This window comes from Mus caroli, unplaced genomic scaffold (assembly GCF_978045245.1).
Source record: "Mus caroli unplaced genomic scaffold, Mus_caroli_1 scaffold_7, whole genome shotgun sequence".
NCBI classification, from domain to species: domain Eukaryota; kingdom Metazoa; phylum Chordata; class Mammalia; order Rodentia; family Muridae; genus Mus; species Mus caroli.
In genome coordinates this window covers 62,651,038-62,675,365 of record NW_028227262.1, presented here as the reverse complement: position 1 = coordinate 62,675,365, position 24,328 = coordinate 62,651,038, and the positions used below count along the sequence as shown (strand labels likewise).

Sequence of the window (24,328 nt, the reverse complement as noted above, 5' to 3'; positions counted from 1 at the left end):
TATATTCTCAAAACATCAGAAAGAGAGGAGAGGAGGGAGAGGAGAGGAAAGAAAGAGGGAGAGGAAAGAAAGAGGGGAGGGGAGGGGGAGGGGGAGAGGGAGAGGGAGAGAGCGTGCTGAATAGTGACACTTTCAAAGTCATCACCACAGAATCTCAGAGTGAACTTGCCATGAAATTAAAAGAAACAAGAAATTTCATCAACTCAGTCCTTCTCGTGGAGTCTGAGAAGTGGGACACAGGAAGACCAATGTTTAATAGTGAAATAATTTATTTGTTAATGGACGGACACATAACTTTACACACAGCAAGGAGTCTCTAAATCATGATGGCTTCTAAAAACAAGTGTGCTAACTGCAGCCCCCCCCCCCCAAGCACCATTCTCCAGTCTCAGCAGAGGTTTACATTGGCACCATATTTACAGAAAGAAACACCTGGAAACGCGCTTCCTGTTCTTCACACGCGGCTCTCCTGCGGAGGCCGTCCACCTTTAGAAAGATGGTCCCCCAAACTAGCCACTCACAGCAACATACCAGAGCACCAATTCTAGGGACAGCGGTAGAGGCAAGCTTGGTTTTTTAGATCAAAGCTAAAAAGAAGAATGCCCTCTTCAACCCACTGCCCTCCTAGACAGAGTAAGAATGCAAAGGAAGACATCCAGGCATAGCCCAGCACAGAGCGCCTTCCTGATTCTCACCGTCTGATTTTGAGATACGCTAAACAGTCAATTTCTTTGGCCATCCACGAGTGGAATGTAATGGTGCCAATCAACGATTTCTTTTAGAAGCCCACAGTTAAAGAAAAGTATTAGAAGTATTGATGGATCACATTTCACACCACCTCAACCCAGGATCTCTGAAAACGAACCATGCTGCAGACTACAGTGCTCTGGGCACACAGCACGAGAGTGGCCAGCACACGGCAAAAGGCGCTGCACTGGCTTCTCCCAGAAGCACTAAGTCAGGAGTAGCAGCCATTGAAATACCAAAGAGACAGAAAAATAGCAGGACACACACAGGGATGGTCAAGCAGGGAGACAAAACACTGGAGCCAGGAAAGAAACAGAAAGCAGGATGTGGCTGATAAATTACAGACCACAACAAAAGTGGTATTCCTGCCAATACAGCATGGTATAAAACCTTAATGTGTCTATATATGCTCTTCAAAAAATAAGTTCTCTCTTGAAGGGGCAGGGAAGAAGGCAAGAGGGAGAAAGTCCACAGAACTCATCGTCAAGTCCCCAAGATATTGCTAGAAGGTTTTGAGTATCATATGCCATCTCCTGTGTTCTTACACCCCAAACATCCTTGGCCCCATCAGACATGGGGAGAAGGGCCACAGGAAAGCCCGGCTTCTGTCGAACACATCAGGGGTAGGTGAAAATGCTACTTTAAAAACAAACAGTAAAACTATCCCAGGAGCCACTGTAGGGTTGGGCCTGCCCAACTCAGGGATCCCAGCTGGAGACATTCTAGCCTTGGGTCCGGAGGGAAAATCAGGTCCTGTTCATGGCCTCACCAAGCCAGCACCAGTTCTTCAAGGGCAGAGGCACTGGTCGGTGCTACTGATTTCAAGATACCTGGCTAGCCAAAGAAAACCCGAATCAACACTTGTTGGCTGCAGGGCAGACATCCAAAGCCATTCTGTGTTTTCCGGGCGATGCAGACAATTTCCTTGTGGCATGGGATGAAGTTGACAGCAAGCTCCTGTGATCCCACTTATATTGCGACAGTGTCGCTAGGGTACAGCTGAGATTTTAGTTTCAGAAGGAACTTTCACATATAAATATCCAGGGGCTTCACTGACTGACACACTTCTGTTCTTGTACAACGTCAAAGTCTTAATGCTGGGGTTCATACCTGCGTCTTCCTCACGCCCCCCCCCCCCCAACAACTTTAATAGAAAGGTTTCTCCTTTTGCTTAAGCAGACAAAAACCACCCTGGAGCCTAGCTCTTGGCAGACGTGCTGGTGATGAGTGAAGGAGAGACTGGGTGGGAATTAGCTGCCCTGGGCAACGCCTGCAGGTCCCCAAAAGTTACAGTTTTGGTCAGAGAAAAGCCTGCCTACCACAGTGACTCAGTCCAGCTTCCAGAGTCAGGCCTGCCCTTGGCAGTTAGCCTGTCAAGTGCTCTAAGAATACAGAGATCTACATACACACCTATGCAAGGACCAGACAAACAGGGTGAAGGTCAAATAATCACTGTTTTATGTTGGGACAGTACACTTCATATTTCAACTGAAAGACAAAAATAAAAAATAAAAAGCAGTTTAACTCAAAGGCGCAACAATGAAAGCACAGAGAATGGCGGTGTCTCTCAGATACCTTCTAAGTGGAATAAAGATGTGTAGAGGTTTGTTCCCTCCCCTGGGCAGCCCACAGCGTCCTCCCGTTGCCTTTGGGTGCAGTGAACAGACCTGATGCCCTCGAGGTCTAACGGGTGGGGATCCAGGGGCCCTCCAGGCACAGCTGTATCTAGAGCCAGGCCTGCCAGCTCCCTGGACACCTGCGCTGCTAGGCTCTGGAAGGGGCTTTACAAACACAAATGGTATCCAAGCTGTGTTTCTGGGCTACATTTCAGCTGGTATTTGGAAAACACTCCAACAAGTTAAAAAAAAAGCCAAAACAGGACTTTGGGACCATCAAGGAACACATGCCTTCCACAGTGACCTTGTGTGGTTGGGACTATTCTCTCTGCCAGGGTGTGTTTGGACTTGAGGAGGGGGTGTGTGACTGTGTAGCTGCCTGCTGTTGAGTCAGCTGTGGAGCCCTTAGGTGACACCTGTGGATCTCAGGACTGTCCCATTACCTGGTGACACAGGTTCGGCCACAGAGCACAGTCTTTATAGGTGGTTCGGATTCAGTGAAAAAGACTCGCCAGAGGCTGAAAACATCCAGACCTCAGAGTATGAATGCAAAAATATTCAGGGGAATGAATTAATTTTGTAGACAGCTACGTACAAAGTTTCTAGAACATCTATAAAAGCAGTCATAAGAATTTATATTGCATTACATTAGTTTATATAAAATGAATAAATAGTATTTATAGGTGTTGTGTGTCTTATGTACATACACATGTGCTCTGGTTTACCTTAAATAAAAATGCCACAAGGGGAAAAAAATCATCCTTTTAGCCACAGACCCGGACGTCTCCAGAAGGAAACTCCCAGATGTGTTCAAAGATAACTTAGCAGGAGGGCTCTGGTGACGTGGGGAACCCTCCCGTGCACTTGCCACAGAGAAGAAATGTGGCCTCTTTCTCTCACAGATAGTGGCTACTAGCTCAGCCAGTGCCAAAACTCAGTTATTGCTGGGAATCCGACAGGGGCGCAGATGGGAGGGACCATGGGGACAAAGAAGCAGTGACTTCGTCATGTGGACAAGGAGGTCTCATCTATCTCTGAGGTAGGACAATGTTCCAGAGACAAGGAGCATCAACAAACTCGGGGCATGGGGGGGCCTTGAGACACAGCACACACCAAGCCCCCAGAACAGCACGCAGGGGGCACACTGTTCTCCTGAGCTGCCGAGTGCCCGCTCTTAAGCAGAGCCGCCTCAGCACTGCGACCGGGCCACAGTAGGGCCGCAGCAGGGCTTGCTGGAGGTGCTCCTGGCTTCTCAGTGCTCTTCGGTTTTGCTTTCAAAGCTTCCTTTGGGGTTTCTGAGATTGAGTTCCCTTTGAGAAGTTTGCTTGCTGTGGTTTCCTACGCGCCAGACAAAGCTCGAACTTCTCTCCTGGGTGAGTATCATCGTGAGCCAGAAAACTAGGAAAGATCTCGTCAGCTGCAGGACAGTGCACAGGGGGCTGCTGAGAGGTGACACTTGCTTGGGCTAAGGATTCTTGGGTGCTCTGAACTGATTGGAATGTGCATCTCTCAGTGCCGACATGTATGGACAGAGAAGCTACTGACTGCGCTCAAGACCACAACCCCATGTGCTTTCTGCAAAGTGGACAGAGCTGCTATTGGTCAAGGTGGTACATGAGGTTTGCGTGCAAGGGCGTCTGGACAGGTCCGGTACACTACCTAACCCGGTGAGGTGGAGAGGACTCTCCTATAGACCGAGGCCCGCCTTGTGCCCGTCCTGGAGCTTGGCTCTTTTGACAGTGGCACTGGAGTAGCCCTCGTCACTGCCCAGGCTCTGCATGCTGCCTCGCTCGTCCGAGTCACTCACGCTGCTGCTCCAGCCCAGGTCCCCATTGAGGTAGTCTGTGCCCTCCACATCCACGTCCACGTCCACGTCTACATCCACGTCCACGTCCAGCTCTTCTGCAGGATGAGACACAGCCTTCAGTGTACCTCAGAGTTCCCTTATCCCTCCTTGGGCTCGGCTACCTAACTCTTGCAGAGGGGAGGCTATACCTATACCTCCCGAGGGCCTGAACCCTGTCTTTTGATAGTTTTTACTGCCCTTTCATCTAGTGTGCATGTGCACAGGCAGAGGCTAGAGAGCCACTTTTAGGAGTTGGGTTTTCGCTTCCATCGCTATGCCCAGGGTTCCAGCTCAGGCTTAGCTGCAGGCACCTTCACCTACTGAGCTGTCTTGACAACCCCTATGAGCCCTAGCTTATCTGCTCTGGGGTTGGCCCTGTTGCCTGAAGCCCTTCTGGTAGGTGCGACTCACCCCTATCAGAGTCGGAGCGCTCCGAGGACACCACAGAGCCCACGCTGTCCATCCGAGTCCTCTCGGCACCCAGCTTCTCCAGCCTCCGCTTCAGGTGCCGCTGTTCCCGCTGAAGCTGGTCTATTTGGTGGACAGCTTTTCTGTCACAGTCTTCAAGTTTCTACAAGTCAAAGGGGTGGTTGTTGGAGCCAGTGGGTATTCTACACAAGCAAAGAGCTGGTAACTGCCCCAACAGCAGGAAAATGCGCTAAGCATCCCTGGGAGGCAGGTGGCGTGTCCCTTGTCATCTCTCCTAGAGCAGGAGTTGGCTGGCCAGTCACCATGGGCTCTGGCTAACGTCAGCAGTCATGTGCTGTGGGGCTGGCCTGTCATGGAGATGCAGGGAGAATTGGACAGTTTCAGCCACCATCTGAACACCTCTCAGAACTGAAAGACACATGGCACATGAGCTACAAAACACTTCTGTTTAAAAAGAGGTTTATCCCAGCACAGTCCCCAGTACAAAGTGAGTTCTCATGCCACGAAAACCCCAACTAACTTCTGTTGTTACCAGGAGAGCAGAGCCATGTTAAAGTCCTGGCTTGGAACTGTCCAGAGGCATCTGGACATATGATTCCACAGACAACGTATTCCTACAAGTCTGCCTCCAGCTCTCCAATTCGGCTTCCAGCTGAGGCTCTCCCAGGGCTGTGTGTATGCAGGCTGCTAGCTGTTAGTAAGCTGGTATGTGTCTAACCAAGCTATTGCTGAATGGTGATGCTGGCTCTGGCTCAGTAGCGCACACAGAGTCAGCAGAGAGAGAGATCAGGCGGTGCTTGGGACACATGTATGTACAAAGACCTGGTTCCCCCATGGAGCTACATTACAATTCTGGAAACACCCAGCCACCACATAGGACATTGATAGATGTGGCCCATGTCAGTGAGTGAGTCAGGGATCCCATGACAGGAAAGGGCAGCGGAGACTTCTGGCACTGGGAGCCAGCCCTGTACAGAGATCTGCAGCATGAGGAAAGGCTATGCATAAAGAAGTGAGGGCAAGGTACCACAGAAGGAATGGCAGGTATGATGGCCCTGCCTCTAGAACACAACAAGACAGGAATGGAGAGGGCTGCAGTAGGCAGCGTACCCTGCCATGCGGCTACAGGGGCAGGAGAGTGACAGTTTGTCCCACGTCCCTGAAGCATTTAGAGTAAGTGAGCTACAACGGGTTTGCTTCCCAGGGTACAGCAGATGCATGTGTGTATGTGCATGCGTGTGTGTTATACAGCATGTAGGAGACTGTGGGTTCTCCTTCAGGCGACAGTGGTGGATGCAAACAGGGGCAGGTCAGGCTGTGATATGCTTAGGTCCTGGTAATGGTGGGGAGCCCAGTGGCTAGAGGCACCAGGGCCTGAATTTCTGACTGAATCCTTTTACTGGGTTTGGGAGGCAGGTAGGAGGAGCCCAGAAACCATCCTGGAGACACATTTCCATCTATCTGTCCCTCATGCAGCCCAGACACCCTTGCCAGGTCAGAAGGGGCGGGGCAGCAGGTCAAGGCACCTACCTTTATGTGCAATTTGGCTTTTGTCAGCAAGCTCAGGGTGGTGTGTCGGCTTGACTCAGGGCCCAGCGGTACCAATCCCTTTAGCTTCTCTAGGCACAGGCGGAGGTGAGCACGCCTGTGAAAACAGGAGCATAGCAGCACTTGAGACTCCCACAACAGGTTCTGAAGTGCATGAGTGCCTGGCCCAGCAAAGACTGGAGCCAGCAATGACAGTGTGAGAGGTCAGGCACCTGTGCTGAACCCAGTGAGAAGCAGGACTCAGGGCTTCTAGGTTGATTCCATTTGTAATTCTGGGGGCATAGGTAGAAGTCAAATCTGCTCTATTAGTAACTTTTTAAAGTCAGGTACTCCTGAGTCAGAAGATGACATGCCCTGAGAAAAGTCCTCAACCTGCATTTCTAAGTCACTGAATATATATCATTGCATCATTGCTGTGCACAGAATTTAAGTTTGGAGTTATTCACTGAGGCATAGAGATAGATATATAAATAGAGATAGATAGAGACAGAGACAGAGGTATATAAATTAGCAAAGGTGGACACAACCCAACCAGCCAGTGCTGGGAACTGGTCACTAAGCTCAGGTATAATCACATAGGAAAGGACTATGCCATTTGAAAAAGCCTGAGCCCGATCTCTATGGCAGCGATCTGAGCTGAGCACGCTGTCTGCACAGACACGGCAGGAAAGCAAGAATCCACATGCATGTGCTTCTGTGGACATGAGTCTTCAACAATTCATCAAAAACCAGTGGTAGTGGCTGAGGAGAAGGCAGGCAAGCAGGAACATAAGGAAAGCTGGGAGGGGCATTTTTACTGAAAAACTTTTGGTTTTAGGTTTAGGTGTTTTGACTGTACAAATCTGTTATTCTAACAAATATATATTTTTCACATATGGGACAAGTTTATCCTGGGCAATGCTAACAAATGTGTGACTGGGAGGACCCCTCTCTCATCCTAAGTGTGCTGGACGAAGGCCGATGAGGAGAGAGCACAGCCACACACAGATCCTGGGTCACAGCATGACCAGAAGCAGAAGAAACCCCACAGCTCTGGACTTCACTGAAGCAGAAGAAACCCCACAGCTCTGGACTTCACTGAAGCAGAAGAAACCCCACAGCTCTGGACTTCACTGAAGCCTAGACTTGGTCTTCACTCTGGGATGGAATGCAAGAGACAGGCAACTCGGGGGCCCTGTGTAGGTCCACCACCTCCTTAAAGCCCTCCTGAGCACAGGGAAGCCTCATTTCTGGGCTTCCCTGTAGACTATGTCTGTCTCTCAACCCTTCTCTCAAACTCTTTGAGAAGCAGAGCTGCAGCTAACTCACTCACTGCGAGAATGGATGATGGCGTCAGCAGTTCCAGTGGACTTTAAGCTTCTCAAAGACAGAGTCCATCTCATCACATCTACCCAGAGCCTGGCCTTGGACAATGCCCATTCCAGCCCACAGCCAGCTAGACGGAGTGCCTGCAGCTGCTGGGGAACAGTGCAGGGCCTCCGGGAGAAGTGTGGCTCGGACCTCAGTGGGCACCAGCTCTGAGCTCAGGGAGCACACCACCCTGAGCTGGCAAATGGAAAGGTCTGGATGCTGGCTGGCAAGACCTGCCCTGTGGACGAGCCCACACTAAAGACTCAATAGCACCGGGGCCAGGAAGAGCAGAAGCTATGTGTACCAATCATGCTGTCAGAGTACTGCAAGATACAGTGCACATGTAGGAAGTGCTACAGTGAAACTGAAACTGGCCAAGTCACACACTAGAAAATTAATACCAAGGACACTCCATGAGGGCTGGAGGCAGCTCAGTGGTTAGGACACTTGCTCTTCCAGAAGACTTGGATTTGGTTCTCAGCACCCATGTTGGGCAACTCACAACCAGTAGAATCTGATGCCTCCAGTCTCCACACACAACTGCACGTACATGCACATACCCACACACAGGCATGCATCTTAAAAATCTAAAAAGGAAAAAAACATGAAAAAGTACAACAACTAGTGACTATGTGGTTTCTTGACTGACTTGCACTAACCTCTCACTCTAAGGTTTACAGACTAATTAATTATATAAAGATGCTTATCAGCCTGCTCACTACGAAAAGACTGCAGGGAACAAGTCTATTATACTGTCCTCTTGTGATGTGTTCACACCTGTGACTGTCCCTCTGGGCCATCTTACTGTCACATTAGACAGTATTCTATTACCAAGAGTGGCCTTTAGCTCCTGTTCTGGCAGGAGAGGGGGGTGCTAAACACTGGCTCCTGTCGCCCCTTCAGCCTGTGTCTAGCAGAACCACACTGCCTTGAGCCTAGGTAATAAACTTGGCCAGCTGCAGGCCCCTCCTCCAGAGAAGTGCTGTAATTGGCATGTATAGACCATAGGCTTGGGTCTATAGCAGCTGGAGAAGCCACACTTTTACACTTATCAGCCCCCCTCCTCTAGGTCAGCAAGCACCCCGGATATATATATATATATATACATACACACACACACACACACACACACACACATATATATATATATATATATATATATATATATATATATATATATATGACTTTCACCATTCAATTGCTAAATAACTCAACTTTAGCAGAGGGGCAGGGTGGAGGTTGCTCTGCCACTTACTTCTCATGTGACCTGGAACTCCACCACCTCAGTTTCCTTATCTGTAGAACGTGGGACAGAGCCTACCCTAGAGAGCCTCTGTGATACTGGGAGCAGAGGGTCTGATACATTGTATCCTTACACAAGGCTAGCCGATATGGACAAACACTGCTTCAGTCTTCTCAAGCAGCAGCAAGCTCAGGGTCCTCACCAGCAGGGGTGAGCGATAAAACTCTCAGAGAGAACCGACATCTTGTGTCCTTGAAACATCTAGTAAACAAGCTAAGCCTTCTGTGGAAATACAGATATTGCTTATGTGGAAGGAAAATATGAACAAAGCGTTTATAAGCTAGTGAGGGTAACGAGGTCCCTCTGAGGTCATGTGTCTCATGTGGCAGCAGGATCCAGGTCAGGAGGGAGGCATGTGCCTCACTTTGCAGGCTACAGGCTCTGGCGTTCTGAAACACTCCTCCCTTCCCCCAAGGCCTTCACAAAGCAAAAGGTGGACTCAGACCTCGATGCACAGCCACACACACTTGGAGAGCTTACAACTCCTCCCAAAGCAAGAGGAACGGTACCACAGTCAGAGTGAAATTAAAACAACCCGGGAAGGACTGACGGGAAGAAAACTATCAAATATTGCTGAAGGACAGGAAAATCTGAGGGAATGGAAAAAGCTCTGCACATTCCTGGCGATGACCCCTCAAAGCAAGAATGCCAGCCTGCTTCAAATTTAATACAAGTCCACAAAAACAAAATCCCAACTTTTTTTTTTAAATGTTGGAAAATTCGCCTAAACTTTATCTAGAAGATTACACGTGTAAGACGGGTCAGCATTTTGGGAAAAGAGGAGGAGCTCGCTGCACAGATACTGAACCCTTAGAAAGCTGTGGTGATTAAAGACAGCACTGGCATGGTAGCACACCCGTCAGGAGATGCTCTGATGAGAGCTGAATTCAGCAGACAAAAGACAGGGCTGAAGATCCTGGGATGAGTAGGCAGGACCTGCCCTGGGAGTGGCCCCCATCAAAACAAACCCAACAGATTAAAGGTCTAAATGTCAACCATGCTCACGTGCTATGGTGCTGTTAGTTTTGCTCAACTTTCCTCAGGCATGAAGGGTGGAAAATCAAATTGCCAAGTGAGAGAGAAAGGATCCCTGAGCTAGCAGTGCCTCACATTAGTGACCTGTCTCCCCAGGAACAACTTCAGTGTAAAGACTAACACTGCAGGCAGGAGCTGCAGACTCCAGTGCCCACCCTGAGCTTCTGGACTTAGACGCCGTCAAGCGCCTGTGTGCTTGTTAATACCTTTATCTTCTGTAGGGCCTAACGCCTAAATTTAAGTCCTACAACATGCTGAGCACTTGCTGGTCAAGGGGCAGACATGTGAGCATGGGTGGACACCATGTGGCAAATGCTTGATTCTGCTACCCTTATTCTGTTAAGAGTTTCTTGGGGGACTATCGTACTTCTTTCCTCCTGGATGCTGCGGTGATGCTGGAGAAGAGCGAGTCCCTGCCTCAGATCCCACTCAACGCTCCTGAATGCTCTCCCTTTGCCTCCTCTTCACCCACAGGCCCTCCAGAGCTCCCTGCATGCAGCCTCTGATAATCTGCTTTCCTTTCTAACTGGGTCACACATACACTAAACTTTCTATATGCCTAGTTCACTACTAAAAAGAAAAAGACACCAAGGTTTCTGTTTCTCCCCAAGCACTGGACCCCAGAGATCACACTGTGCCCGTCCAGCTGATGGACTTAAGGCTGTGGCACCTGTACCTGTGGGAGCCCGGGCCCTCCTGCAATAAAGCACAATGTGCCTGGCCTCACTCAGCACTGCTGTTCTCCTTAGGAGGTGCCTGTGATTTCTATCCAAAGAGGAGAGGTAGGCTGTCGGTACTTTCTCTCCTACCATGACATGGTGGGTGCACAGGCTTACTTAAATAGCACAGAGCCTTCAGGATCACAGGGTGTACATAAGCTGTACAGTTTGAGGTCAGAAGAACCAAGTCTTACCAAGGAATCAAAGCCTTCTTGAGAGTGAGTAAAGGTCTCAAGTGGTTTTGTGTTGAGAACAAAGCCTGTGAATTAAACAGAATACCCAGGTGACGACTGCAGGAGTAGTTCCTCCTTTTCTTCTACAGTGAGGTCTTGATCAAGTGCTACAGTGATGTGCCGCTAATTTGACTGAAGGCCCAGAAGAACCCTCATCACCATGCAGACTAATCTTGTAGAAACAAAGGTGGCACAGAAACAACCGTGCCTCAGATCCGTGCAGAAGACAATGGACTGTTTACTAAAATAAAAAAATAGGAACTTGTGCCCCTTTAGTATACCCTTTCCAAGCTCTGTTTTTAATATAAAACATATTCTAATGAATATCTGTTAGGTTTATCTCACTCTGTGACTACTAATTCCAGCAATGAAGTCAGAGGGCGCCCTCAGAGTCCCAGCGAGGAAGGTTGGAAGTTGGATAAGCAAACAACATAGGTCTCTTCCCCCAGTCTCCAAAGGCAGATGGCACCCACTCCATGGGATGTGTGGAAGATGGTTCTAGTGGCCCTGGACTTCAGCACACAGTCAGCAGAGCCTACGTTTGCACACCAATGCCTGTGGTGGATGGATGACTTCTCTGAATGTGGTCAAGGGTAGGCAGAGGTAGTGAGAGTGGCCCAGTGCACACCACACCTAGGTCCTGTGTAAAAATTACCCTGGCCCAGTGAACACCACACGCAGGCCTGGTGTACGCCACACCCAAGCCCAGTGCACACCACACCCTGGCCCAGTGTACATCAGGACCCAGTCCTGTACACTCTATGCCTGATCCTTTCAATAGAAAGAATCTGGCCATTTGAAAAGTCAGAAACCCAGGAAAACAGGTCTAGGGACCTACAATCATCAGAACATTCCCTAGGGAAACGACTAGAAAGGTTTCTCATGCCAGGCCAGGCATCACTGAAATCCTTCTGGACAAATTGAAAATATAGCACAGACCAAGGCTGCAAATTTCCACAGAGCACACACACAAATCTGTATCATCCCAGAAAACACGGGTGTCTGCTACTGAAGACAGGTGCCTGCTGCGGCACTAACTCCCAACCCATTCACCATGGCTGCTGGGTCAGCATCTCCATGACCACAGGGCTTCCTGAAAAGGTCTTACCCCAAAGTAGTTCCCAGACAAGAGAGCAGAACCAACACATGGCATGCAACAGGAGACAGAAAGGATTCTCGTGCTCCAAAGATCAACCTATTAACTACAAGAACCAACAGCATCCCATCTGCACAAACCCTGCACACTTTTTGCAAGAATTGTGTAAGTCTTATGGGGAAATGCTACAAAGTGTTGCTTTGCTTAGAGACAGAAAAGAGATCTAAGTAAATTAAGACACACACCAAGTCCTGGATGGAAAGAGCTAGTAGCTTAGCATATTAGCATATGTCCTGGAACTCATTCTGTAGACCAGGCTGACCTCAAACTCAGATATCTGCCTGTTTCTGCCTCCTAAATCCTAATAAATGGGAGGCTGAAGTAAAAAGACACCCAACTTCAAGGCCAGCCTGGGCTATATAGCAAATCCTAGGGTATCCTGGGCTACAGTACTGAAGCTCTGTCTCAAAAAGGGAAAGAAACATTATCTTTAAAAACAGTTGCTATGGGGACTGGAGAGAAGGCTCAGTGGTGGACTACTGGCTGTTCTTCTAAGAGGACCCAGTTCGGTTCCAGCATTTATGTGGTACCTTAGCACAACCGTCTAACTCCAGTTCCAAGGGATCTAATACCCTTTTCTGAACTCTGAAGGAACCAGGCACACATGTGATGTACATACATACATGCAGGTATAATACTCATACATATACATTAAAACAAAGAAGTCTATAAAACACAGTAACAACAAAAGCCTTGGGTGTAAGCAGGAGTTAAGTACGCACAGGGCAATTTAGCCATCAGTGAGAATACTGGTTTCCTGAAAGTAAATGATAACCTGGACAGTTACGCGACAGATGTGCTGTTTATGTAGGTCTTTGATCCTGTGGAACTGTAGGTGCTCAACGAACACTGTCTCCATTCTACACATCTTGCTTTCTTCTTGTAGACACCAGGTATTTACTGTTGTGCCCCAACCTAGGGTTAAGGCTTGTTTTGAATGTCTAAGGTGCCACAAAACCCAAATGTATTCAACTCTGCAATACCAAAGTGGGTGGGGGAATCCCACCTTAGAATTTCTTTTTGGGTTGCTTTTATTTTGAGAGCCCTCACAATCTTTTTATATGTGGTTATGTGGAGTGGGGGGTGTCAAGTCATGTGATTGCTGGGTTTGGGCCCAGCATGGCATAAATTGGGCGTGGCTGAGTATTCCTGTAATCTCAGCGTCCCAGCAGGAAGATCAGAAATTCAAGGTCATCCTGGGCTATAAAGGAAGTGTGAAGCCAGCCTGGGATGTATGTAACTCAAAAGGGGGGTGGGCAGAAAAAAACCAAGGCTCAAGTGTACTAGGGACTAGTGGGGCGGTTTTCTTCTGAAAAGCTACCAAAGCCAGGTAGCTATCAGAGTAGCGACTGAACCCCAATTCAAGAATTTCTTAAACCAAGCAGGCCTACAAGGGAGACAGTGAAGGGCCAAAACCCAGCATCCTCTTCCCCTGGACTGCTGTGAGCAAGGCTTGGCTGAATTAAGCGATGGAGGCTTCACTTCCTTCCCTTTCAGACCGCATACTATAAACCAGGCAGAGACTTGTTAGGACTCTGCAAGCAAGACCCAATTCCAAGGGAACAGGAAGCGGGAAAGTAGAAACGACTCCTTGCCTCAAGCAAGGCCAAGTGCAGATGGGAGCAGTCTGTGGCCTGTGCTGCCAGTGATGACTTCAAGTCACCTTCTGGGACTCTGTCTCCATGGCTCTTCTCGTGCCACAGCAGCAGCCCTTTATGGACTAACAAGGTGTTTCTGAGTTCTTCTCCTTAGACAGACTTGTCACTTCTGTGGCACGGGTCTGGCTGCTGGTTTCACACCCAACTGTAAATTTGTCTAGTATCCCACACAAGGCTCAGGTCTTGGACCATAGTAAGCAAAAACTAAACATCCCTGAACTATTTAAAACAACAACAACCACCCATGCACTGTTGCATGCACACACACACACACACACACACACACACACACACACACACACACACACGAATGCATGCACACACATACACTGTGTAGCACTCTCACAGAGGAAAAAGGCATAAGATAACAGAAGACCCGGGAGTCTTTGCTCGAAGGATGCAGTCTGTTTTTCCTTTGCAGTGCTGGGATGGGACCCAAGGTTGTGCATGCCAGGCATGCACTCCACCACAGAGCCCTGGCCTAAAGGGCTAAAACTGGATAATACAAATAAATGCCTACATAAAAGGTCTGAAAGAAGAACTTGAGGCAGACACAAGAGAGACTCTAAGGATGAAGAAAGGAGGCCACGGCTACCATCTTCTACCCAAAGAGCATTCTGATGTATAAACCCCGAAAGCATAAAGGTAGCTCTGACTTTAACAGCCAGCCACAGTCACAGAGCAACGAACAGGTGAGAAGGCCCACACTGTCACACTCACTGGAAATCCTGCAAGGGAACAGAGCTGTTGGTTTGATTTTCTTCCCAGTTCCTGCCTGCCTGCCTGCTAAGGGTCTGGCCTGTCTTGTCTTGGATGAAACTTCTAACACAACTCTGAGCCGACCTTCAGAGTCAGGGTCTTTAAGAGAGCTTGGGGAAGCTGGGCCACCATCACAGTAGACCTTCCTGTTCACACAGGCATTGAAAAGGCCACCTATCTGGGTGGGTGGCCTGTATTTCAGGTGGATGGATGCTCAGATTGAAGCAGTTCCATGGTCTCAAGCCAGCTACGTGAGAGCCACCTGGGGAGCTTTGAAGGATTCTAGTGCAGAGCCTCAACCCAAAGCTAATAATTTGGAGTCGCTACCCGAGGGCTGGGGCACTGTCTGTTTTAAGGCTCCTCAAAGCATTACAGCATCGTAGAGACCTATAGTTATGACTGCCTTTTGGTTTCTTTTTTTCCCTTAAAGAAGTCTATACTGCCTGGCTGTAGCTGTGGATGCCTTTAGTCCCTCTGGAGGCAGAAGCAGGCAGATATATATAAGTTCAAGGTTAGCCTGGTGTACAGAGCAAGTTCTAGGGCAGCCAGAGTTAGACAGAGAAATCCTGTTTTAAAAAACCAAAACCAAAACCAACCAACCAAACAAATAAAAAATGTCCTTACTGGAGCTGGGCAATTAGCTTTAGACCCTCCATGGGGAAGGAGAGTTGTGAGTGGAGTGTAGGACCTGGCACAGTGTTGATCCTAAGGAGGCAGGGCGGACACACAGGCCTCCGCTGCACTGCATTTGTTCTACTGTTGTACATTTGCACTCTTCCCATTCCCATTTTATTTTATAGATTCCGTAGACACAAGCAGCTGTTCTCTGCCCCAGAAAACACACGTATACATGTATAATGCACCTAAGATATTTTAAAAAATTAACTAAAAGTTTTGCCAGTGAGTCTAAAGTGCAGCAGAGCTGAGAACCACTAGGCAATGTCACTGAAGGATGGACAAGTTGATCTGGAGACTAAAGGTTCCCGTCAGGAGCAGCAGCAGCAGCAGCAGCAGATCAGAAGAGTCAGCTGCGCTCGGGGCAAGGTGAGGTACAGGTGGCAGGCCCCTCCACACAGACAGTACCTGGACCTCTGCTCACCATCTTCCCTACTTTCCATAGGCATAGCTGCCTGACGGTAACTGCAGGTGTGCATGCATGTGCGCACACTACACACAGTCATATACATGTGACTCAGGCAGGGCTGCAGAGAGAACCCGAATGTGCACACCTCATTGTCTGTGGGAGTCATCTGAAGGTATTCCCTGGGAGTGGGTGGGGGGAGGGGAAGCAAGTGCTTCATTTCCCAGGTGATGCATGGACACCTCTGGTTAGAGGGCTGGAGTGAACTCTCAACTCAGGGGTCACCACTGGGAAGGAGAATGGGGATGGGAGGACTAAAAATGTGATGAGAAATATGGGAGAAACTCCCAGAGCACCTCCACCAAGGTCCCCCCAGACTCCCAGAGCACCTCCACCAAGGTCCCCCAGACTCCCAGAGCACCTCCTCCAAGGTCCCCCAGACTCCCAGAGCACCTCCACCAAGGTCCCCCAGACTCCCAGAGCACCTCCACCAAGGTCCCCCCAGACTCCCAGAGCACCTCCACCAAGGTCCCCCAGACTCCCAGAGCACCTCCACCAAGGTCCCCCAGACTCCCAGAGCACCTCCACCAAGGTCCCCCCAGACTCCCAGAGCACCTCCTCCAAGGTCCCCCAGACTCCCAGAGCACCTCCTCCAAGGTCCCCCAGACTCCCAGAGCACCTCCACCAAGGTCCCCCAGACTCCCAGAGCACCTCCACCAAGGTCCCCCCAGACTCCCAGAGCACCTCCACCAAGGTCCCCCCAGACTCCCAGAGCACCTCCACCAAGGTCCCCCCAGACTCCCAGAGCACCTCCTCCAAGGTCCCCCAGACTCCCAGAGCACCTCCACCAAGGTCCCCCCCACTCACCTGTTCTTTTCCATCTCATTGTGAGTTGATCTGAAAGAGGAGCAAGAAAATAAGATTACTTTTGTTTTTGTTTTTTAAAATAAATTATTCTTGTCTTTTTCTTCTTCTTCAATTATTCTTGCTTAAACAGTGATTTCAAGCTGGGCTGTCACCTTTAATCCCAGAACTCAGGAGATAGAGGCAGGTGGACATTTGGGAGTTCAAGGCCAGCCTGGTCTACATAGTGAGTTCCAGGACAGCCAGACTTACATGATGAAACTCTCTCAAACACAAAAGTGACTTTAACACCAACCTAACTGAACTTTGTGTGAATGTGCATCCGTGTGTGTGTGTGAGTGTGTGTGTGTGTAGGCACACGTGCATGCATGAGTGTGTTTTCCACCTTATTTTCTGAGACAGACGCTTCTCAAGGAACTTCAAGCTGTTTGGCTAGACTGGTGGTCAAAGAGCCCTAGAGATCTGTTTCTATAGCCACTGTGCTGGGGTCAGAGATGTGTGCTCCCATGTCTGAGTTTTACATAGATGTTGGGGACTCAGGAGAGTACTGTAAGCACATTACCTACAGTGCTAATCTTCCTAATCCCCATTTTAACTTTTTTTCCTACAAAGTTGGTAAGAGAAGGTAGATAAACAGGGGTGGGGTTGGGGAATGGTGGATAGGGATTCCCTGGGTTTTTCTAAAGGAGTCTACTTGGAGAGTCAGATAATTGAAAGTGTATAAAATATAGCTCAAGGGTTGGAGAGATGGCTCAGTGATTAAGAGCATTTGTTGTTCTTTCAGAGAACCAGGGTTCTATCCCTATTACCTACACAGCAGCTCACAACTGTCTGTAACTCCAGTTCTCCAGGGGATCTGACCCTCTCTTCTAACCTCTGTAGGCACCAGCTATATACATGATGTACATGACATGCATGCATGCAAAATACTCATATTCATTAAAAGGTAAAATAAATATAAAAAATATAGTTCAAGGAACTCCAGAGATTTATTAAGAGGTATGCAGCCTTTTGTAAAGAGGAAGAGGGTCACTTACAACACACACTGGTACAGTGCGATGTGCACTGGAGTTGCATAACACCTTTAGGTTATCTGTAAAGTCATGGGGGTGGCACCATACCCCCATCCTACGTCCTAGGGGCAGCATACACTAACACATGATGCTGTTTGGTTACAACCTCCTATTTTTTTTTTTTTTTTTTTGGTTTTTTTGAGACAGGGTTTCTCTGTGTAGCCCTGGCTGTCCTGGCACTCACTTTGTAGACCAGGCTGGCCTCGAACTCAGAAATCCGCCTGCCTCTGCCTCCCAAGTGCTGGGATCAAAGGCGTGCGCCACCACTGCCCAGCACAACCTCCTATTTTAACTGGTAAAAAACCCCTCCCCCACCTTAGCTCCCTGACTGAAATGCCTCATGGGCAACCTCCACAAAAATGCCACTGCCTCAGCGCAGCGAGGAAAGCAGGGCCTTGCAAATCCAACACGAAGGCAGCAGTAGGCTGGCAAAAGCAGGAGCTGAGATGAAAAAAAGGCCAGCTTTGTCCTCTTTGGTAGATGAAATAATTGTACTACTTCGCCCTGGGTTAACCCCTTTGTTAAAAATGGGAATACAAATAATTGCCAATAATCTAGAAAAGAAGCATGGGTCAATGAGGGAACAGCTATAAAGGTGACTGGCGAGGCCCAGATGAAAGGCATGCTGGGTTGGAAATCAACCATTAGTGCTCATGGCTGCCCCTGAGGCCCAGGCCTTGCCTTGGACTTCACAGACAGTTTTCTATAACCATGGAAGTCAACCTGATTCCTTCTACATCTGAAAGCAGCTTCTTCATGACGAGGCATGGGTGAGGACGCCCAGTTTTGGAAAAGGGCTGAATGTGAATTCTCTGGGCTCTAACTGGCTCTGGTTGGGAATTCTGTGACCCAGGAGGTAAAGCCTCAGGTCAGCCATGGCAAGTGCTCAGCTATGGATGGCAGCATTGGCACCACAGCTAAGTTCACTCAGCATAGATCAGGGAGAGTGTGTGCCTTGGTGGGGGCAGAGGGTTGTCGTCAAACGGGGAATTTCTAGTCCAGCACTAACATTTCTCTTCTTGGGGTTGGTGAGAAGGCTCAGCAGATAAAGGTACTTGCTACAAAGCCTGATGACCTGAGTTTGATACTCAGGACCCACCCACCTGGTGGAGGAAGAGAACCAACTCCTGAAAGTTGTCCTCTGATATCCACAAGCAGGCCTTGCTCCTACACACATACATACAAACAAATAAAACTGCAATCAAGACAACCTCTTCTTCTATGAGCACATGGGGAAATGGTGCTGGCTTTAAGCTCTGTCTCTAGCACCACCAAACCAGTCTCTGATTGGTTCACTAGGCTCTTCGTCAGTCTTCTCCTTTACAGCCTTCATGTGAAGGTGGGGACCAATCAAACACACGGCTTTAAGCACGTGGTATTCTACCTTTAACTGGGAATTCTAAGTTCAAAGTCTGACAGGGCCTTTTTTTTTTTTTTTTACTGGATAAAAGTGGTTAAGACTTTCCTGCTTAACGACAGAGGAGCACAACCCAACCCAGAAGGCTGAAGGAGAACAAGCACACAGGGCACTTCTATCAGCGCTTTCTGGATTCTTTGAAGAGCTACAGACAGACAAACTGATGATTTTTATCTATATTTAAAAAATGCTGAATCCCCAAGACAAACTTTATCGACAAGTCCTGTGGGAAGCATAACTCTTTCCAATTTTTAACTCAAGTTTTAGAAATGACAGGTTTTATTGATTACTGAAGAGTGTTGAACATGTGGTGCCTTTTAAAGGGGGCCGGCCACCTAACAGGTGTGAGTGAAGCGTGCTCTCGAGGCTTGCTGAAACTGAGTTAGTCATTAATAAGCAGCAGCCACCCCCACTGATGGGTGAGCACTGAGGTTTTAATTAAGGCACGGGAGAATGCACAGCTACCTTCCTGTGTCATTTTCCATGCAATTGCTGAGGACTCGATAACTCTGGATGGCCAATAAGGTCAATCTTACCCTAGAGCAGCAAACCCTAATAAAATGATAACTCAGTCAAATGCAGCACGTCAAAACGGCTGCTTATGTTAGGTCAGCATCACAGGCACTCCTAATAAAATTGTGCAGTGGCCAAGTCCCTGACTTCCTCTTTCACACCAGTGGCCGAGCCTGTTTTACTCACGTTAAGAAAAATACTTCTAAAAAACAGCACAAGCAGAGACATGTGTACACAGTTCCAACTACTTAAGGAGCTGAGGCAGGAAGGTCGTTGGGACGCAAGAGTTTGGGCGTAGCCATGGGCAATATGCAAGGCTTTTGCCTGTTTTTCTTTCTTTAGTGTGGGAATTGAATCCCGGGCCCTGCACGTGCTAGATAAGCACGCTACACTGGGGTACAGCTCTCACTTTCAATTCTAAATAACAACTAAGTGATCTTAAAAACCGAAAGAAAGATCTGATCTTTCTAATCCAGTTGTTATCTGGATGATTCCAAAGCAACTGACATTCACTACACTTTTCTTTCTTTCTTTCTCTTTCTTTTTCTTTCCAAGCAGTTTTAAAACAAACTGCATTTCTGTCCCCCAAAAAGTTTGGTATCATGGGTGAATCTTATTTTTTCTTGTTCAAAGCAAAGTATTCCCTCAGACTCCCCAAGCAAAGAACATAACATTTTAGCCAGATGAGCATGTTACTTTCCCAAGAGTTCTGTGAAGTAGGAGCGTCTCCCTCGCCTTCTCACTTCACAGTTACGATCTTGTGGCCCTGGGCAGAAGGCTGACTGTGACGGACATCCAGCTACTCTCTGATGGTGCTCTCCTCCTCAAGTGAGGCATGAGCCAACAGCCACGGAAGAGATCACACCTACATAAAACTACCTGCTCAGACTTTAATCCTGGACTCTGAGAGACCCTTACACTACTGACTGCATCACAGCCATCCACTGGTAGGGAAGTCCCTGAGCAGCTCCCACAGACCCGTCTCTAAGAATGGGAAGGAAGCAAGCCTCTTAGAGAAGGGTTTACAGCTTTTCCAAAACTCAGGAACTAGAGCCACTTTCAGGAGTGCTGTAAGCTAAACACAAGAGAAGGACTCCAGTGCTGGGCTTAGCATTTTAGCTCTCACGATCTCTTAATCATCTTCTGGGACCAAGTCACTTCAGCACTGCCTTTCTACTTCCCATTCCTCAGCACCCCTAGCGACCTTCCTACAAAGCAGGAAAAACTAGTGTTAAGGTATTAGAGCCTACGTCTGGTAAGGCGGACAATTCCTCCCAACTCACGGGTGGTGATAATAACGGCAAAAGTGGGATACACTAGTACAGAGACAACAGACAGCACACCACGCCTTTGAAGTCCTTTTGTTACAAAGGCAGCAGAGCCTTTTCTGATGCCGCTGTCTGACTCACGTCAGAGTACGCATGCTCCTTCAAGGCAGCTATGCCCGTGCACAGTGCTGCTGACTACTCCCACCAGGCTATGCTAGATGAGAGGACAAGGAAAACCCACCAGGTAATTACCAGGTCAGGTCCACCCTTCCGGTGCTTTAGTCAGGAGCGTGGCCAAGTGTGCTGCTCAGTCTATGATCCCAACACTAAGGACTAGGAACGGGGTGAACCAAGGACAAGGTGGGTGAATCTGAGGCATGAAATGAGAACTTCCTGGGGTGTAGTGGTCTGTATTAAGCCACAGAGGCTACACATACAGTGCTTGTGGGAGTTACTCATGAGAAGGAGGGATGAAGATTCTAAATTGATGAAAATGTCATTTTAGTTGATAGGCAGAAAGACAGAATTGAATGGCCCAAGATACACAGACTCCTACCAACTTGTTAGTGGTTTTGTTTTTGTTTTCTGAGACAGGGTCTCACTGTGTAGCCCTGGCTCACATGGAATTCCCTAGGTAGATCAAGCTGGCCTCCAAATCACAGAGATCCACCTGCCTGAGTGCTCCTGAGAGTTGGGATTAAAGATGTGCACCATCATGCCCAGCTACAACTATTTTAAGAGCAAGGAGGGGGACATAGGGACAGTAACAAAGATGAAATGTTATTGTGGATCAGGGACTGTGAGTTCCCAGCCATTAACTAAACACTGTGGTGAAATTCACAGCTTTTGAGGGCTATAAGGTAATCTCTGAGGCTAACAGGAAAAGGCTGCAACTTGCTGACATCTTAGTGTAACATGCATCTTTTCACAGAAGTGGGTTCTACTCTCAATCACTCTGCTCAGCCACCAGGAAGAGAGGTCACAATTGGGTTACCAGACAAACTACTGCGTTTAATGTACACGTTAAGTATAAATTTCTACCACCTGTGTCAGGCCAGATACTTCATTTATAAAATCTCTATTAACAAGCAAAATCAACTGATACCATGCCACATTTTGAATGAAAGGAAACTCTTGCTTGCAAAGCAGGCAAACACAGTAACCCTGCTGCCAGTCCTGCCTGGAGCAGCCACAGAGCTTTGCTTTGTTCAGACGGTAAAAAGCAGAATTAATCTTGCTTTAAAAAGTCCCACTGAAATGTTAGACATTCCTATTTTTCTCCTCTGCTTCCTCAACTTAAAAAGAAGGACTGCTTGGCACCATGAACACATTACTGAACCCTCAATGTATCTGTAGGGCTAGAGTCCTGTAAGTCAACTAACAATCAGCCTTGGTCATTTTAGCTACAGAGACAGGGAACATTGAACAGTTACCTGCTACTGGTGCTGTTCTTCTTGGGCTTGTTCCTCCGTTTGAAGGCATCTCTGTCCTTGCTATATGGCAACATGGAGGCATACCCATGTTCAGCTTCTAAAAAACCGAGGGGTCCCGTTAATAAGTGGGCCCAGAGCAACTGACACCCTGTCCCTGCGTCCGTCTGTCTTTCGGAGTCCGGGACACCGGGCGGGAGCAGGCAGGCGGAATTCTGAGAACAATGCCTGCTCTTTCCTGGCGTGGACGCCCTCGGTTCGGAGCAGGTGTGGAAGGTTCCAGCTGCTCGCCGCCCCCCGCGCTCGGCTTTGGGGCGCGGGCCCGGGGGTTGGCGCTCGCGGCCGGCCCGCGCCCCAACCACCCCAGCGGCCGCCCGCCCGGCCCGCAGCCCGCCGTGCACCTCTCTCCCGCCGCTCCAGGTAGTCGGCCGCCTCCAGCAGCAGCTGGATGTTCATCCCGACGGCTGTCGCCATCCTGCACCCGGCTGGCCGCCTCTCCGTGCCCGGGGGCCACCGGCCGGGAACACCGAGGAGCCGCCGCGCTGGCCAGCCAGGAGGGGCAGCGATGGGACAGCACGGAGACAGGAGCCCAGCCGCCACCGCCGAGTGTTTATCCCGACTCGCCGCCGCCCGCCCCCGGCCCCGTCCCTTGACAGGCCCGCGGCGGCGGCGTGCCTCATTGGGCCGCCCGTGGCCCGGCCCGCCCCCGGCCCTCCGCGATTGGGGAAGTGCCCGCGGCCCCGCCCCAGGAGCCCGCTTCCCCCGCCGGTTGGCCGGGCTTGACAAGGCCCGGGCTCCGCCCCCCACGCCCCATTGGCTGCAGGACTCGCAACTCCGCCTCGTGCTTCTGCCTGCCTCCCATTGGCTCTAGGCCGACAGCCGGGCCCCCTTGGGCTCTGCGGGTATTGGGCAAGTACAGTATAGGGAATGCCGCTGCACCCGCGCCTCATTGGCTTAATCCTCGGAAACCTCCCGGCTACGATGACGTCACCTCTCTGCCCAAGCAGCGGCCCACTCCCGTGCTGCTGATTGGCTACAAGGCAGGAGGGCATGGCGGATCCCCGCCCACTGGCCGCCGACCTGTTGCCCACTGTCTCTGGGGAGAACTTCAGGCCTAGCTGGGGACCTCAGCAGATGGTGGCACCTAGCTCCCACCCCAGGGGTTGGGGGAAAACGGCCTGCTCCCGTATACCACAGTCGCACCGAGTGACCTGGTGCATAGAGTAAGACTGAACCTGAGGCCATCCCTTCCATCCCAGAGGAAAACACTCCAGAGCAGGCCTCTCCCCAAGGCCACAAACAGTGTGCTCCACCAGCACCCACAGGAAAGCTCACATTGTAAACACAGGTCCTTGAGCATCGCGATTTTTGAAATGAGAGCTTATTTGAGACTTACAGTGCAATGTCAACATATTCAATTTAAATGGCAGGAATAAAGCTAATGGGTAAGAAGTCTGAAAATGGAAATGAGCAGGGGAGTTTTAAATAAAACGTATTAGTGTTGTCAGTATACAGTTTTAGCTTTCTCTGTATGCATATGTCAGGTAATCCACCTAGAGGGTTCCCATCCCTCAGGACAACCCGTGAGGGCTGTCATCCTTAGTTACATTTGCACATGAAGAAAGAGGCTCAGAGACAAATAACGTTCCTGCTTCCCCTTGGCTTGGAGAAAGACCTGAACCCCTGTAATCCCATCCACAACTGCCCAGGCAATCCTCTGACTTACAGTTATACAAAAACAAAACGATCCCAACAACAATGACAACAACAAAATGGCAGGTATACAGAACTGCAGACAGCCACAGAACAAAATTCAAACCGACATTCCACACAACAGATTTGGGTGCGATGGAGAGGCCATGGTCCCTGGTATGTTCAAGGATCCAATCAAGGGCTCTATGCTGACACACACACTGAAGGCAGTTTTTCATGAGGGCATGGAACTTGGAAATGAGAATGGGGAAAAGAACCACTTGGAATATTTTTAAATTGTATGCTGTTTGTTAAATAAGGTTAAAAACTAAAGTATCGTATGCAACTATTAAAGTAACCAACTTAATATTCATAAAATGCTTTGTTTCAGCCATTTTAACATCTTGGGTTTCACACTTTCATATTTCCTCCCAAGTTTACTGTGAATATATAACATCTTTTCAGTCTTCTCTTTCTGCTCTCAGCAACTTATTTCAATCCAGTCCTATTTCAGGATGATAATTCTACCCCTAGAGTCACTCTAACGGAAAAGCCACACATTTCTTTTTAAAGGGGTGGTCAGCGTTTGAA

General features: G+C 49.0%; 1 protein-coding gene across 1 annotated transcript; it reads right to left on the bottom strand.

Annotated features, from left to right (window-relative positions):
- Positions 1 to 2,182: 2,182 nt before the first annotated feature.
- Positions 2,183 to 22,682, bottom strand: Mxd1 (MAX dimerization protein 1). The gene is made up of 6 exons (XM_021165312.3): positions 22,447 to 22,682; positions 22,049 to 22,145; positions 16,348 to 16,377; positions 6,169 to 6,283; positions 4,621 to 4,780; positions 2,183 to 4,265 (listed from the first exon to the last, which is right to left on the bottom strand). Exons 1-6 carry the CDS (start codon positions 22,517 to 22,519, stop codon positions 4,051 to 4,053), a joined length of 690 nt encoding a protein of 229 aa, XP_021020971.2. The 5' UTR covers positions 22,520 to 22,682; the 3' UTR covers positions 2,183 to 4,050.
- Between the last annotated feature and the right edge of the window lie 1,646 nt (positions 22,683 to 24,328).